This window comes from Cynocephalus volans, chromosome 15 (genome assembly GCF_027409185.1).
Source record: "Cynocephalus volans isolate mCynVol1 chromosome 15, mCynVol1.pri, whole genome shotgun sequence".
Taxonomy (NCBI): Eukaryota; Metazoa; Chordata; class Mammalia; order Dermoptera; family Cynocephalidae; genus Cynocephalus; species Cynocephalus volans.
Genome location: NC_084474.1, coordinates 46517099 through 46535408, shown reverse-complemented (window position 1 = coordinate 46535408; position 18310 = coordinate 46517099). Strand labels below are relative to the sequence as shown.

At 38.2% G+C, this 18310-nt stretch overlaps 1 protein-coding gene across 1 annotated transcript in view; it reads left to right on the top strand.

Moving 5' to 3' along the window:
- Window positions 1-15883: 15883 nt before the first annotated feature.
- The window catches only part of PIP4P2 (phosphatidylinositol-4,5-bisphosphate 4-phosphatase 2), a 49105-nt gene continuing 46678 nt past the window's right edge, over window positions 15884-18310 (top strand). Inside the window, exon 1 of the mRNA XM_063080112.1 lies at window positions 15884-15989. Coding sequence (XP_062936182.1) covers window positions 15884-15989 — 106 coding nt within the window. The remainder of the gene's footprint in view (window positions 15990-18310) is intronic.

Here is an 18310-nt window from a genome sequence, read left to right as displayed (position 1 = left end):
GCATATTTTAGAACCATAAATGACTTCTTTTCTTTCTGGCTCTCCCTTTGTTTCCCTGATAAGATCGTCTCTCTGCATTTCTTCTCACTTTCTTATTCCTTTCTCCTCTTTCTTTCTTATCTTCCACTCCCATGCTCTCCCCTCACTCCCCCACCCCCATAACCCTTATGCTTGTCTTTTTTCATCCAATAGGCTGCTATGTCTCTATGGAACGTCAGTTTCTCTCGGTCTGGCTTTCATCCTAGCTCTCATCCTCTCTGGTGAACGTAATAGGATTGGACAAATCTAGGCTTGGGTGTGTTCATGCAATAGAGTAAGTCTAAAAAGAATGAAACTGATATTTACATGTCGATATAGAAAGATCTCCAAAATAGATTATTAGATAAAAACAAGATATTGAAAAAGGTATATAGAATTATCCAATTTATGTAAACAAAAAGGATACACAAGACTCATGCATTACATTTGTTTTGAGAAAGGCTACGGGAAACAAATTGACATATTTTTAGAGCCTTTTAAAACTAAGTATTTTGACCTAGCAATTCTACCTTTATTAATACAAATTTTATACTGAAGAAATAAATTTTATATAGTTGTTGCAATGTACTTATTGAAACATTTTTAATAGCAAAAAGTTGGAAATAAGTCTAGTGTCCAATATGAAGAAATTAGGTAACTAAATCGTGGAATAGCTATAAAAAGAGATAAAGTACAATTATTAAAGTTATGTTTTGAAAATCTATTTAATGACATGGGAAATATAATAAAATCTATAAATAAAAAAGCAAGTTATAAAACAAATTTTACAGAAAGATCTTAATTTTGCTTATGTGCAAAATATATCTGCATAGACAAATGGAGCAAACACATGAAAGCATTTAGAGTGGATATCACTGGGCAATGAGACAAAGGTGGTTTCTGTTGTCTTCTCTGTCCTTTCTCCATTTTCCAAATGCTAAAGTATGCAAACACATTCTTCTGCAATAATAAAGTAGAAAGTGTTGTTAAAATAACAGAAGCATTCTTCCAAAAATTTGTGGGTTCAATTGAGCACTTCTTTCAAATAGAATTTTTTACCTTGTGGCTAGGATCTATATCCTAAAATAAATATGAAATTTTCTTAAACTAACACTGTCTTTCTATCTGTTGTCATTTTTACCCTCACCAGTGGATCGCTCTAAACCAGTTTGTTCTGCGTTTTGTCTTGTTTCGTTAATAGCTCTTATGGTAATAAAGACTGTTGCCAGGCTTGGTTAGTAGACTGGTATCTTCTTCATAGAGAGAGCAGATTTAATTTTTCATTACTATGAGCCTCTGTAGGTGTAAACTTCTTTATATTGGATTTTGCTTAAATGTAAGATCCCTTCTGAGTGCTTTTTGAGTAGGGATGCATTAAAATGTACATTTAGCATAGTAATTACACAGTAAATTTGCAGAAGCCACACAAGCAACTACCTGCACTAAGAAATTCTTTTCTGAATATGTAGTTCATAATTCTTCCAATTAACATGTAAGCTAAATTCAACCAGATTAATTCTTCTTGTTACCCAGATTAGTGTTAGCATAAAACATTTGTAAAAGAAGATGCCTGTTGCTCAAAGAAGTAATCTTATCTTCCTAAAAGAGATAAGATTAGTAATTAAAATGTTAGTATCAGCAACAATAATTTTACTGTAATCTGTGCTCATAAATCATTTTTGCTCGCCAAATATTCCTTCATTCCACTGCTTACCATCTACAGTTTTCCCTGACCATGGAAATTTAGACGCCATTCTACTAGTTGTTCTTTCACCTTATTAGTAACAGCATTTTTCCTAAGGCGTGATTGCTTAAGAATCAGATGCTCCCTTAGCTGTGTTTCCATGGTGTTTTCCTTATATACCCATTAAACGTAGACATAGTTGATGTTCTAAGTACATGTCATGCTGGGCTGTAAACTCCTTGAGATTAGAAGTCGTGCTTTCTTCATTTTTATATCTCCACACTTAAGATAGTACTTGGTACAAAGTAAGCAATCTGGGAGTGATTTTTATTATAGAAGAAAAGGGAAGATGAGAAAAATAATGGCTAGAAGAGAACAACCAACCAACAAGTGGTTAGATTTGAAACTCTCTAATATTATTGTAGTAAAAGAATTTCAAATATTTGAAAATTTTATATAATCTTACATACTGATCATCTGAAGCATTTTGCATTGATTTATGTTTCTGATCCTCTTGATTAGAAATCAGAGAGAATAAAATGGTAGAAATATTTGTTTAAAGCTTATATGTTTTATTTTAATCAATGTTTCCTAAATCGAAATTTACATTGTTCTCTTCAAAAGATATTTTCAATTTAAATAAACAAGAAGTAAGTTATATATAGGTGCAGATCTTTCTCATCTCAGCCCAACTAAGTTACCTATTTATCTCTGATTATTACTCTGAGTTGAAGTTAATTGTATTATTATCAAGGTGTTACTTTTTGTGAAATAAAGAGTCTCACTTGTTTTTATATATTTTACTTACTTCTAGATTTTTTTTAGTTTTATGTTTATCAACTCATATTAATTAAAAAATTAAGAGGTTAAGACTTAAGATTTTTGTTTGAGAAAATTTCTGCACTGAGTAGTACATCACTAGACAAAATTTAAGAGTCAGGAAAAGACCATGGAGAGGGCTTGCCTTTCGTTATGGTATAGGGAAGTCTTTCTGTGGAAGGTAAAATAATTGCCTGCCAGGGCCGGCCTGTGGCTCAGTCGGGAGAGTGCGGTGCTGATAACACCAGGGCCACGGGTTCGGATCCTATATAGGGATGGCCGGTTAGCTCACTGGGTGAGCGTGGTGCTGACAACACCAAGTCAAGGGTTAAAGATCCCCTTACCGGTCATCTTTAAAAAAAAAAAAAAAAAAAAAAAAGAATAATTGCCTGCCAAAGATGTCCACATACTAAACCCAGGAAACTGGGAATATGCTACCTTACACGGTGTATTAGTACATTTTTGCTGCTACAACAAATTACTTGAGACTGGGTGATTTATCAACAACAGAAATTTATTTCTCACAGTTTGGGAAGCTGGGAAGTCCAAGATCAAGGCAGTCTGGTGAGAGCTGCTCTCTTGCTTGCAAGATGGTGCCTTGTTGCTGTGTCCTCTCTAGGGGATTAATGCTGTGTCCTCACATTGGCAGAAGGGACAGAAAGGCAAAAAAAGGGATGTACCCACTCCATCTAACCATCTGTAAGGGTCCTAATCCCATCTACAAGGGCTCCATCCTCATGACTTAATCATTTTCTAAATGCCCCATCTCTTAATACTATCACTTTGGCAATTAAGTTTCAACATATGAGTTTTGGGGAACACTTTCAGACCATAACACATGGCAAAAGGGACTTTGCAGATGTGATTAAGGTAAGGGTATTGAGATGGAAATATCTTCTTGGATCATCCATGTGAATAATCACAAGTGTCCTTATAAGAGAAGGAAGAAGGCAGCAGAGTCAAAGTCAGAGATCTGAAAATGTGGTACTGCTGGCTTTGAAAATAGAGGAAGGAGTCAGCCATGAGCTAAGGAATGTTGGTGGTCTCTTGAAGCCAGAAAATGTAAGAAGATGGATTCTCTCCTAGAACCTCCACAAAGGAATGCAGCATTGTTGACAGCTTGGATTTATTAGCCTAGTGAAATCATGTTGGACTTCTGACCTCCAGAACTATAAGATAATAAATTTGCATTGGTTTAAGCCACTTAGTTTGTGGTAATTTGTTACAGTGGCAATTGGATATAAATACATCTTCCTATTATTCAATTCAACATAAATGATATTATTGGGGGGAAAAAAAAAAGCTCCTCTTATCATGCAGGCCAGCATTAAGAGATAGCTGCATGTGACCATTTTAGCTAGTCTGAATAGTTAGTTTTAACTAGTGTGGCTAGAGTTATTGGTGAGACCAGTGAGAATACATGACAAGTGAGGTTGGTAACAAACCATCCAGGTAGATAAGGCAGGTTCCTCAGAAACACTGAGTGACCTACATACACCTAAGTGCAAGGATGGCTTGGAAATGCAGTTTAGCTGGGTTCTCAGGAAGAAAAGAAAATGGGTTCTATTGATAAACAAATAAAATTTTATATAAGAATTATAATTAAAAATTCTAAATGATGAAAAAAATGGAAAATAGCCAATACCAATGACCAATAAAAACATTAAATAATATTCAGAGTCATTAAGAACAAAACTAAATAAATTACAAAAAAATCTTTTCCTATTAAACTGTCAATATTAAAAATAATGATTATATGGGGCCAGCCCATGGCTCATGTGGGAGAGCGTGGTGCTGATAACACCAAGGCCACGGGTTTGAATCCCATAAAGGGATGGCTGGTTAGTTCAGTGGGTGAGCATGGTGCTGACAACACCAAGTCAAGGGTTAAGATCCCCTTACTGGTCACCTTAAAAAAAAATAATAATAATAGTGATAATACTCCATGTCATTTTCCTGGGATGCAGAGAAATGGACAGTCTCTGACACCACAAGTGAGGGAAAAAAATGTTTCTCAGTTTCCAAAGAAAAATTTAGCAATACAAGGGTACTTCAAAAAGTTCATGGAAAAATAGAATTGAATGATAATATGAATCTTCCCATGAACTTTTTGAAGTACCTTATATACATCCAAAAGATTTTAAAATGTGCAGTCTTTGATTCAGTATTCCAACTCAAAAGTTTATCAGAAATAATGAGAAAAGTGTTCAAAGATTGACTGAAGTCATCCTTGACTTCTGTCTCTTATACTCTACATGAAATTGATCAGCAAATTATGTTAGATCTACCTTCACAATATATCCAGAATCTGATTTCTTCTTTACACCTATACTCCTGTCTTTCTTACATATAGTCCAATTTTAACACGGTAGCCATTGTAATCCTTTTGAAACATATATTATATCAAATCACTTTTCAAATCTTCCAAGCTTTCTCATTCAGAGGAAAAGCCAAACTGGCCCCATGTGATCTGCCCCACCGCAGTCCACACCAGACTTCTCTGATCTCATCTGTCACTCCCCACCTCTATGCTGCCAACTCACTCTGCTCAGACTACAGAGACTTCTTCGCTGTTCATACATAAAGCAAGCACGCTTCCTCCTCAGGGCTTTGCTTTTCAGTGTCCACATTTCTGCTCAAGTGTCAGTGGAAACTGACCCTAATCCCTCCATGTAAAAAAACAATGTGTTCCCTCTACGCCCTTTCCTATTTCTTTCCATAACATTTGTCACCATCTGATACATTACATAGCCTTGTTAAACTGAGTTCTATCTTCTTCTGTTATAATGAGGTCAGGGATTTGTGTCACTTAGAACGATATGTGGTATATAGAAGGTGCTCAATGAACATTTATTGAAGGAACGAATGAGTAGTAAAACATTGCAAAAATTCTGAAACACTGAAAAATAAAAAAACTGGTTAAATAAACTGGGATGATGCACTTACGGGTCAGACAGTCAAATGAGATGGAATCAAAAGCAAAAAATAAAACCAGAAGACGGTTCTATATTTCACAGAAGGAAGTGCTCAGGATATCAATTTTTAAAGAGGTTACAGTAATTTTTTTTTACCCAGCTGGTTTCTGAAACCACAGGAAAAGGAAGTTTCTCATGAAATGTGTTTTTACATTTATCGACTGCTTCTATGGTCTCAAATAGGCTCCTCTGTGAAGTGTGTGTCTCCAAGGGCTAAAAAGATTTTTTTAAATAATATTATTTTTTCTAGATTGTACATGCTTGGGCCATCATAACAGAACACCACTGACAGTATAGTTTAAACAACAGAAATTTATTTTCTCACAGTTCCGGAGCCTGGAAGTCCAAGATCAAGGTCCAGCAGGATTTGGTTTCTAGTGAGGCCTTTCTTCCTAACTTACAAGTGGCCACCTTCTCACTGTGTCCTTATGTGGCCTTTTCTCAGTGCGTGCTTGTGGAGAGAGCAAGCAAGCACGCTCTATGGTATCTCTTCTTATAAGGACACTAATTCTATTGAATTAGGGCTCCATTCTTATGACCACATTAACCTTAATTATTACAAAACGTCCTATCTCCAAATATAGTCACACTGGAGGTTAGGCTTCTACAAATGGACGGGAAAGGAGGGACACAATTTAGTTATGGGTACGCTTATCCTTTTTTACAAAAAAAGAAAAGAGTAGCTAAGCCTATTTTCTACCACTTCCACTAATTTTTCTGGGCATTTTTCTGGGCTTTCTTCCCAAGATGTTTCTAGATAGCATGAGAATACACTGAGTTAAACTAACAACCTACCGGGATGTTACTCTAGTTGAGACCATTAATTTGGAAACACTAGCAAGGAGACTAAGTGGTAAGAACAATACATCAAAACCAAGTGTTGTTAGTAGGAAAAATGCATTGTTCAGCAAGCTAAATGCCTCAATAAAAAATGCTTAATTACACACCAGATCTAGCAGTATATGATATTGAAACATCATTATAAATTAAGATACCATGATGTTACCACATTGAGATAATTTTTCTCATACATTAGCAGAAGTATTTTTGACTAAAATAATTTGTAACAATTATGACAAACATAACAAGTGGTCACATTTTCAATAAGCATTGGCACTCTTCCCAGCCTCTTGCAATTGTGTTTACTTCTGTCAAAGGAAGGAATGATTTACCTCAATATTGTCTCATCTTTGTAGGCCCAGCATTTAGTACAGAATACTTATATTTTTAGTCAAAAATGTTTGAATCAAGGAGAGTGCATTTGAGGCTACAGTCATATATATTTCTATGTATTTCTCTCTCTCTCTTTCTTCAGATTATTAAACAAACTTGTCTAGGTACAAATTAGAAATGTTTACACTTTTCTCCAAATACTGCCCTTAACAGGGACATTTTAAATTCCAGCAGATATCTTATCACATCATCACATTGGGTAAATTCTATAATGTCCTGGTCGATTACAATGATTGGAAATCCACTTAGTCTAAATCCAATTTTCTATCCACGTGAAAGATTTCTTCTTTTTGGTAACCTGCTAGCATTGTGGCTTGAGGGACCTGAAATGGCGAGGGGATATGTTCTTCTTTTTACCTCCTTTTCATTTCCTGCCTTGGGGACAAGAGTATAGTTTGCCCATAGGCCTCAGCTTCTTATTCCCTCTTCTAGATTCTAGCTTCTCCTGTGAGTTGACACAAGAAGGAGTTAGAAGGATTCACAGGGCCACTATTGTCTTCCTTCTGCTATTTGGCACTAATCCTTGGGCCAACGGTGACCGTCGATTGACAATGCCCACTTGATGGCAGGTACTCGAATACTGAAATTCTAGAAGAGACACCCGTGTGAGTTCTTTCAGGAGCCTTCCTAGTCCACAGCACCCTGCTTCTTGTCTTCCAATTCTCCGCAGATCTTGCATTTACTGGTATACTCCATGGGCTCTTGTTGCTGTTTTTTCTCACTTCGTGGTTAGCTTTTGTGTTGGTGTCAGCATGAAGGCACTAGCCCAGCTATTTTTTTGTGGTGCTCACTGGGCCTACTGGAAACTCACATGTTCTCCTCGAAGCAGAAGTGATAGCTGGGCCACACTACCGGACTCCCCATTTGCCCTGCCACCATTCTTCAGTTCTGTTTTCCTGTTCACATAGGCTTTGAGAAGATCCACTAACCTGTGTCCTAGTTTGATGCACAACGAGAAAATGAAGTACTAGTTTTCCATTTTTGCAGACACCTCCAGACTTTGCAAGTGAGTCACTTGGAGCCCTTCTCACTTGTTTTTTTGTAGAGGGGTAAGGGAAGGCTACAGCAATGTGTCCTAAACCAACAAAGTGCGACCCCAGCAATTCCTATTTTCCTCCTCCCCACTCTCCTTGTGGTTACTGAGGGGACAGTTCTACTGATTTGTTACATGGGGTACTTATTGCTTCTTTGTCCTCATCTTTGGACCCTAGCTATGTTTTCTATCAACAGGGAAAGTTTCACACAACTTGAAGTTACATGTCCTCTATAGGACTTTGTACTTCACTCTTGCATTTCACTCTTTTCTTCCTGGGAGTGCTTAAAGAGCTTTCATCTTGTTTTAGTCTTATTAGCATTCTGTGAGATGTATGACAGCTACCCCCATTTCACTCATGAAATGGACAATAAGAGGCAATCTAGAACGAACTAATTATTTTTTTTAAAAAAGTTATTGAGTATCAGCTATGTATGCAGTTCTATCCTGAATGCTATAAAAAAAAGTAGTCTTTTCTCATGTATATATGTCAAATAGAATGATATAAGTGATGTGATCATAGTAAAAAGTATCATGTGAATATAGTGGAGAAAAAATTAATTTCAGCTCCAACATTTAAATGAGGCTTTGAAGGATTGACAAGAACATAAAAGAGGAGAACACCATATCGTCAAGACCACAGGCTTGAGCTCTCTAGAGATTTCCTGCAACATTAGTGCCAACAGAATTCCCATGATGCCCTGCTCCAAGGAACTGTTCAGTTGGGAAGGAACTATGTGGTCTTGTCCTTTTTCCTAAGTTTCTGGAGGTCATACAGAGAAATGAGATCCCTTTTGATCACCACTGGTTCCATTCAACACCTGTTCCTTAGCTTTCCTGCATTGCCCTACTAGGCTGCTCTGGCTCTGGTCTACCAGCTGGCTCTAGCCTTCCGTCCACCTTCCTGGACTCTTCTGTGACTGCAGTCAAGCCTTCAACCCTCCTCTACTGTTTCTGCAAGATGTTGCCCCCTCTTCAACTCCTGAACATGACCTTACTCTCTCAGGATTATAACTCTGTCTGCTAGAAAAGTAAATAAAATCCCTTGGAGCTGAAGGTAAAGCTTTTTTCCCTGGGCTTGGTAGAGTACCCATTCTTCAAGTTTTCCTAACCCAAGAATAATTTGCCTGCTTTTCCAGGGTACGAATATAAAGAAAGGGCATTTACATGTTATCCTTTATGTGAAATCTAAATTCCTGTTTCTTAGGTCTGATAACATCCCTCAAGGCCCCTTAATAGGCATTTCCAAAAGACCTAGGAATCTACATGCTTAAATACAACCCCCCTTAGGCTTGCTGAGATATACTAGAGTTTTTGCATTAAGCATGCAGATTGCACACTGAAATCCTTCCGTACATCTGTAAGGCAACTGTAAATAAATTAATGAGTTAAAAATACAAATGTATTTCAGCTCATTGTGCTTCTAGCTTAGTTTTGTGATGCCTAGCCCCCGGTTTTCATTCAAATAGAGTTTTAAAAGGAGAGTGGTAAAAAAAACCTCATATTTATGGCAGATCTATGTGTCAAGCACTGATGGAATGTTCCATACATTTTCTCATTTAATTATCATAAATACTCCGTGAGGGAGGAATAATATTATCTCTGTTTTACAGACCAATTAGACACATGAAGTACAGAGAAATTAAACTAGCTTAACTAAATCACCACTCAACAGTAGTGGATTCAAATATAATTCTATCCAGTTCCCAATGCTGGGCTCTCCATGTCACAGGGAAGAAAGAGATGCCAGGATGAGAAAGTAGAAGTTGAATTTTGATATGCACTGAGGAAAGTAGTTATCACCTTAGCAAGGACATAATTAATATGAGTATATTTTACATTACATAGATATTTATAAAAATATGCTTCTCATTTGGATTTAGAATTTTATATTGAACTTTTTCCAAAAGCATGTTGTCCTGTGAAGAACACTTCTTTGTCTTTCTCTATGTTATTTTTACATGGAAAATTATTTGTAGCTGTGACAGATCACTATATATGGCCCCCCATGAATCATACTTCTCTGTACCCATGCACCTTTGCATGTGCCATTGCCACACTTCCATCAAGATACTAAATTTATCCCTCTACCCACTTGAATATGGGCCAACCTTGTTCTGACCAATGGACTTGCTCTGACAAATAGAATGTGGCAGATAACCTTGCATGTGTTCCAAAACCTTGGATTTATGAGGCCTTGCAGCATCTGCCTTTGCCCTCCAGGGACCCTATCCCGAGACTGCCATGCTGCAATGAAGAAGCTGAGGAGGAAAGTGCATTTGGAAAGAGAGGTTCTGCACACCAGCTTTCTCAGCTGAGCCCATTCCCCAGCTGATCCACCAGCTCAATGCCTCTGCCTAAGTGGGTGCATGTGAGACTCAGCAGAAGACTACCTGGCCAACCCTCATGACTGTGAAAAATAATACATTATTTTAATCCACCAAGTTTTAGGGTGGTGTATTCTTACAAAGCAATAGATAAATGAAACAGAATGTGATGCTGAAAGTATAAAGCAACAGATAAAGGCAACAGAAATGGGTACTGAAAGTACGAAGCAATAGATATATGTAACAGAAATTGGTATTGCTCTAATAAAACCCAAAATATATGGCATTGTCTTTAGGGCCAGGTGGCAGGCCAGTGCTAGAAGGGGTGGAGAGGAAACTAGTGAAGCTAGAAGAGTAGGAAGGAAATTGTTATTGGTGACTAGAGAACGGAGGTGGACTGATTAACTGTTGCCTGTGGTAATTTGGAAGGTAGAAAATATGCGTAATGAACTTGATTTCACTAAAGTTATTTTCATGGAGAATATAAAAAGCTACGATTTGCTTCTTTTAGCTGTGTTTGATGAGGTATTGCAAGAGAAAGTTTGTCACTGTTTTCTATTGATGCCATAAAAAATTACATAAACTGACTGGCTTAAATAACACACATTTATGATTTGTATGGTTCTGTAAGTCAGAAGTCCAACATGGCTCTACTGAACTAAGTTAAAGTATTCGCAAGGCTTTTTCCATCCTGGAAGATCTAGATGAAGATCCATGTCCTTGCTCGTTGGGTTGATTTGCAGAATCCAGTTCTTTGTGGTTGTTGGACTGAAATTCACGTTTCTTTTCTGTTGTCAGCTGAAGGTCATTCATTACCAGCTTCTAGAGGCTCCCTGCACTCTGGTTCTTTTCCTACTTTTCAAAGGCAGCAATGGTAGGTTGAGTCCTCTTCACACTTCGAATCTCTCCTTCTGTGAATCTCTTTAACCACAGTTGGGCAAGGTTCTCAGCTCTTAAAGATTCATATGATTAAGTTTGGCCCACTTGGGTCATCCAGGATAATCTCCCCATCTGAGTGTCTGCACCCTGTAATCATATTTACAAAATCCCTGTTGCTATGTAAGGTGAAATATTCACAAGTTCTGGAGATTAGAGTATAGACACCTTTGGGAAGGCATTATTTTGTACACCACAGAGGTGAACTAAAGAAGGAGGTTTCAGTTTATAATAGAATTTAGAGGAAATACAGAGAGCCCAGGGATTTTGAGGTAATATAGAGGGCCCAAGTCTTTCATCTGGGAAAGATTCTCAGTGTAAGAAATAGCCTCAGGATAAAATTCAAATCAGGAATATGGCTGTAACACTCCTCCTTAAAACTTCTGAGAGACTCAAGGCAGTGACTTGGAGACTTCCTTGAACAGACAAAGGAGCTTCTAAGAATCTAAAGGGCCTCAAATGTGGCCCACCATAGAGAGATACCGATCTCAAAAAGAATTGTTTGCAACTTTGGGGGCATGAGGTAAACCCCAATCAAATTTACTGGAGGCTCACAAATTTTTAAGGATGTTGTATCAATTTGGATTAGAAAGGACAGAGACAGTTCGAAATAAAAAGATGCCTCTGGGCTCTCAACCTTCTTTGGGCAGGAGGCAGGCTGATAAAGCTGCTCAGCTGCAAGCAGCAGCCATTTCTTAGGGAAAAATGGACTCAATGGGCAAGGCCAAAAGCTAAGGAGTGTAATCCATGAGGAAATGGGGAATTGCACCAGGAGCAGAACTGTGCCATTCTTAGGAGCACCTCCTGCCTCTGGGGTCAAGGGACCTGGTGACACATGCCCAACTGGATTTCAGAATTGTGTGGTCTAGTGTATGCTGTGTACCTTTTATTGAGAATGCCCCTTCCTCCTCCCCTCACCTTACAAAACTGGAGTGTTTATGGCTGTTATCCCGTTCCTGTTCCACTGTTAAATGTCAGAGGTTAGGGATGGAAGATAAGAAGGAGATATACTTTGTCTTTGTAGTTCACAGGTTTCTGGGTCAACAGGTTCTGTCTCCAAGAAGCTGAACCTTTAGAATCATACCCCAGAAGCTTTGTCTGCACTTGGACTTGATTTAGGTGACAAGGTACAGAAAGTAGACTTATAATTAAATGAGAGATTAGGGTCTTGGGAGTGGTTAAGTATAGTCTGCCTGTGAGGGAGACGTGAACCACTATGATTAGAGGGGAGACTGTGGCAGATTGTTACATAGTAGCCTCCAATGGATCATGCTTTCCTGTGTTCCATGCCCCTTTGCAATGTGACATTGCTACTTCTCCTGTGAAAAGATGAAATCTATTCTTTCCACTGGCCTTGTGACTTTCTTTGACCATGAAAAAATGCCTCTGGGCACCAAACTTTGTTAGGGTGGGAGGAAGGCTGAGAAAGCTAGATAGGGGGAGAATGTGATAGGAGTGACAATATTTGAGAACCAGAACCTACATCTTCCACCATCACCTTAGAACCTACATCTTAGAATACTGCTCTGACATTCCTAGGCATGTGAAGAAGCCCAGAATGAAGACTACAAGGAGAGAGATGTCCAGCCATCCCAGATGTCCCAGTTGAGCCCAGCCCCCAGCAAACCTTCCAGCTGAATGCCGCTGCTTGAGTAAGCCCAGAATAACCACCCAATCAACCTACAGAATCATGAAGTAATTGATAACTGGAATAACACCCCAAGAACAAGAGTACTTCAAAAAGTCTGTGGAAAAATAATATTAAAAAATAATACGGGCCGGCCCATGGCTCACTCGGGAGAGTGTGGTGCTGATAACACCAGGGCCCCGGGTTTGGATCCCATATAGGGATGGCCGATTAGCTCACTGGCTGAGCATGGTGCTGACAACACCAAGTCAAGGGTTGAGATCCCCTTACCGGTCATCTTTAAAAAAAATAAAAATAAAAATAAATAATAATAATACAAATCTTCCCAAGATCTTTTTGCAGATGCCTTGCACATTACATCTCATATATTGTCTGTTTATATAGTACCTTTTATTCCAACAGACACATTATCTCATCTTATGAGTAGCGATGGCAAAGTATCGTAATCATAAAAAAGCTTGGATTGATGAGTGTTATTTAACATTTATTGAGTAAACATAAACCATAATACTATTTTAAAATTAGAATGAAGTGATACTCATCTAATAAAAGTTTTTAGCTTTTCATGAAACTTGACATTGCTGCAAATATAATCTCGGTATATTAACTACCTTTCATAGTGTAAGAAGAATAACTTATTAGCTTCAAGTGAGCTCTGAAATGGATAAATAGAGGGGGAAAAAAAAAACCTGTATACTGATTATTACTTGGGCAAAAAAAAACCCTTCATTGTGGAGATATAAGAAAACAATAAAAACATAGGTCAGTTAAACGGCAAAACTATCATCTTCATCAAAAAGTCAAAAAATACTCTTAACATTTTTGTTCCAAACAATTTATTTTAGTAAGATTCTGGGACTGTGCAGGATTTGCTCACTCAGTCATTTGCTTATTTATTTGGAAAATATTGAGTGCTTACTTATGTGCCAGGCATTGTGCTACATACTGGGGATATAATTGTGGATAATATATATATGGTTTCTGATCTCATAAAGTTAGGTAGGGGTGGAGGGTGGGTGGGAAGTGAAAAAATAAATACACTGTTACAATGGAGTATAATAGGTTCCATAATAGGACATTATAGTAATAAAATTTTGTTGATTTTTCTTATAATTTTCTTTAACTCAGCCTCTAGGCTGCAACAATAAAAATGCATCTGTTCATTTTGTAAATTATAGGTACTTTTGCAGGGAGTGCTACATCCTGATCCTTCACTTTCCAGGTTCCCGGGGACCAATAAATGCCCTTGGGTTATATTATATGGGGATTAGTACATTGTATTGTACCCTGAGGCTATTGACCAGTAAAGATGCTACATAAGAGAAAACATCATTATTTGATTTTCACTTAGGATTTCTAGCTGGTGCGTAAATGGATTTTTCTGGAAGAAAGAATATGTCTTTAAGAACAAAACAAGGACCCTTCTTAATGTAATATGAGAAGTAGTTTCAAATTTCTAAAGTCTGCTTTTCCTCATTCCCACTTAAATCTTCAGCTGGGACTACCAGCCTCATTTTCTGTGTGTTTTTAACTGTACATCTCTCAGGCATATTGAGGACTGAGACATGGCTTAGTTATCTTTGTAGACCCAGTAAACGAGTATAAATGTTTTCTGAGTGACTCAATCACTGCAAGAGAATTATTATTCTAGAACAATGACTATTTTCCTATTGCAAACCACATTAGGATAATACAGCAAAACACCAAACAAGAAAAAAAAAAGAAAGAAGAAGAAAGAAAAGAAAAAAGAAACATAGAAAACAAAGCAAGAACTATGCTTTTAAAGAAAAAAAAATACTCAGTGATACTTGTTAAAGCATGGTAAGGAAGACTTTATTCAGAACCATCAAGATGGGTATAGAGAGACCACTACAACAAGGTCTTGCAGTGGTGGAGAGAGATTGGGCTCAACTCTGAATAGAGCATGGGCAAGTAGGAATTTCTAGCTAAGCAGCACAGTTCAAGTCAGTGGATAGAAAATTACTAGGAGGAAACATCAGGTGTAAGGGGGATTCTGGCTCAACCAATCTAGCTGGATTCTTGCTAAAGACAAGCCAGGGTGATCAGACATCACCTGGGGGGATAGCCAAGGATGAGGGACCTGATTAGACATCCGGGATGATTAGATCTTGATGGTGTGGGTTTATTGCTAAACTGACTTAGCAGGGTTCTTTGATAAAACTGGATTTCACAAGGAAGTGCACAGATGAGCCTAGCAAAAGATTCAGAAGCCTGACTAAAGTTTCGCCAAGCAAACAATATTTGTCAGTGCTTAGCCTTATTTTACTCTTTTACAAGTGAAAAATTATTTTAAAACATTATCTCAAGAAAATTGTTTTTAATTGTTTTACATTATTTATAAGCTTCATTATTGTATATGTGTCAGGGACAATTTAGTACAGAAACAAAACTAAAATGGCAACCTATTTTGTAAAATGAAACTTGTAAAGGCGAACGCACTACGCATAGTTTCAATAAGCTACAAGATTAGAATGCCAAAGAGGTAATGCCAACCTTCATGTGTGAAAACTGACAAGGAAAAGGGAATGCTAACACTCATTCAAAAATCTACTTCTTCTTAGACAACAGATGTTGAAAAAAATGATTTTGTAACAAAAGAAGAACTCCTTAAGAAGGAATTGATAACTCTAGGAATAAGCTCTCTTCATATAATTGCTGCAAAGTTTGACAGCAAAGAGCCCCTCCTCCACCCTAGAGGAGCTAAACTTGATATCTGTGTTTGCTCTAGTTTTCCTGTAATCAAGTCATAGGCCTTTTTTCTTTTAGCCCCTTTCAGGCTGCTCTTTATCCGTCTTTTCCTTAGAGAAATAGACCTGTCACCCCTCCATCCCATTTAGCCCCTTCCCTCTTCGGTCACTTGGTACCTTCTCTCCCTTGCCTTTCTCAATCAGTCCTAACATGTTCCCTTTTTCTCAGGCTGGCCGGGCTCCTGCTCCTCCACTCCCTCCCCTTCTCCCCCTCCCCCTCCTCCCCCTCCCCGTGCTCGCTCTTTCTCGTTCCCCTCCCCTCCCCCAGTCATGCCTCCCAGCGTGCTTCCCTTCCCCCGCCTCTCGGTCCCGCACCCTCCCTTCCCCCTGCCTCCTGCCTTGTGACACATCCTGGGTCCTCCCGGAGGCGGCAGCAGCGGCAGCAGCAGTAGCCAGCACCTCCACCGAAGCCGCAAGCCGCGGCCCCGCCACTGCTGCAGTCATGGCTGCTGATGGGGTGGACGAACGCTCGCCTCTGCTGTCAGCATCCCATTCGGGAGATGTCACTCCCACCGCCCCACCGTACTTGCAAGAAAGCAGCCCCAGAGGTAAGGCCGGCGTAGACCTTTCTACTTTGCAAGGAAAAGCTTAGAATGATAAAGACCTGGGAGCTCTAGCGTAGAGGTGGAGGCGAGGCTCTTACTTGGGCTGGGGGAGAAAGATGCTGACTGTGCCTTCCCGACAGAGCCTGCCTGCCAGATAGCATCACCGCAGGGCTTTTTTTCTGGTGGTGGTGGTGGTGGTGGTGGTGGTGGTGATGGTGGTGTGTGTATTTCATTACTTCTTATTCCTGACATGAATTCTTGACATGAATTTCCCAGGCTGTGCGTTGCTGTTTCCAGAGCAGCCCTTAAGTGCCGCTGGGAGGTGGTGCAAATCTTTCACAATCATTCACAAATCCTTTCCCGTTGCTGAGAAACCAGAGTACTGCTCACCTTGGCATCTGTCCTTGAAAGGGCTTTAGCTTGAAGAATATGCATTTTCCTACCATTCATCCACCAGTGCTCTGTTCAATCAGGGAACTGCCTTACCGAAACGAATATAGTTAAGCAATATTCCTAATATGTCTGAGATTTCTGCCCTTTCTTGTTACTCCTACTTGTAAGGAGTATGTGTTAGCTTTAGTTGTGAATGAGGAAGAAGAACCTTACTTTTGATAGAAGATGGGATTTTTTTAAATGCATATCAGGATATAACTAAAATTAATTTCTACGAAGTAACCCAAGTTAATACTGCATATATTTCTGTTTTTCTTCTCCGGATAGAATAAAAAAAGATTAGATAGCAATGAAGTCTGGAGAAGGGGGGAGGGTGGAGTTCTATTTACCAAAGTATTTGATTTATGTGAAGATATTTGTTCTAAGCCTTTTCATTGATCACTATAGTAGAAATAAGGTGGAGTCAAGAGTTATAGAAAATGGAAGGCAAGACTTTATAAAACACCTGAAGGCAGTGGAAAGATTGGTCTGTGTGTGAGCAGAGTTAAAAACCCAAGGAAGCAAAAGTTAATTCTTTTGAAAATATGGGCAGGTCATGTTTCTTGCAACACAACTTTTTCGAAGTCCAGGTCTGGAATTGGAGCAGCTGTAGAGCAGGTTGAACTTGTCTCCTATTTAAAATTTCCATTTAACACATTCTAACTTGAAAATCAACTATCTAAATCCTAATCCACACTTAACAAGAAGCAGGACAAAAGAAAAAAATGTTTAGTTGTGAATAATTCAGTGTGATCAATGGCTTGAGAAATAAGGTACAAAATGGGACTAACCCATAGAAAATCCACGAGTCATGTTTGTTGGTCAGCATTAAATTTGTATCAGAGGACACCAGGTAGGGGAATTTTCTTTGATGGGCTAATTTGATATTAGTATTTTACCATTATCTAAATTGTGTGGTATAGAAGAGGCTTAACCACTCATTAAAGAATGTTACAACTTCATCAAGTCAGCCTTTTAAGACAAAGTATTTGACCGTTTTTTAAGATACAGAGTTTGGATTTCAGTAACTGTCCTATAACCTATTTTCATGCCCTCTGTCTTGGATTCAAGTTTTTGTATTTTTAATCAATCAGTGGTTAAATTACTCCCCCAAAATGCTCATACTCAATGGACCTGCTTATAGACTTCTTTTTTATTTGCCATATATTTGTTTAACTTGATAAGACTCCTCAAACTACACAGTTAAGTACAAGTTCCAGTTCAGCCACTGAGAAAAACTGGCTTCATTCTAGAAAACTTTTAACAACTGAAGAAATTCAATGATTTAGCAAAGAGCTCCGTTTGCCTTATGGTAAAATAAATTTTTCTTAACAAGGGATGGGACAGAGTAGATAATTAGAAACATTAACTTCATATGGCATAATATCTATGAAGCAAAAAGCAAAAATGAGAAATAAAGGCATTTTATTTGCATTTTTGATAGAATATCTTTGTTTGATAAATAACAAATGAGCATCTTTATAAATATAATGAGTAATTCACAAGATCTAATTCTAGAAGACCACTGCTATCCACTCGCTCATTTATAGGGCAGCACAGGGTGCCAGACACTGCTGTAGATGAACAAGACTGACCAAAACCCATGCCATCATGGAGCCTATATTGTAGTTGGGAGAAAGAATGAGTAAACACCTAACTGAATTATTTCAGAAGGTAGGAAAAAAATTCTATCATTAAACCAGATGATTTTAGTAATTGAAAACCATTAGAGTTGATAGTTGGAATTCAAAAGACCAGAAATAGAATAAGCTGTTTGATAATGAATGTTTATGATATCATTTATATCATTTGTAAGTTTATGAGTTTATGGTATCATTTATAATTACTCAGACTTTAATTTTTTTAAAAAAAACATTAAGAGCCATAACTAG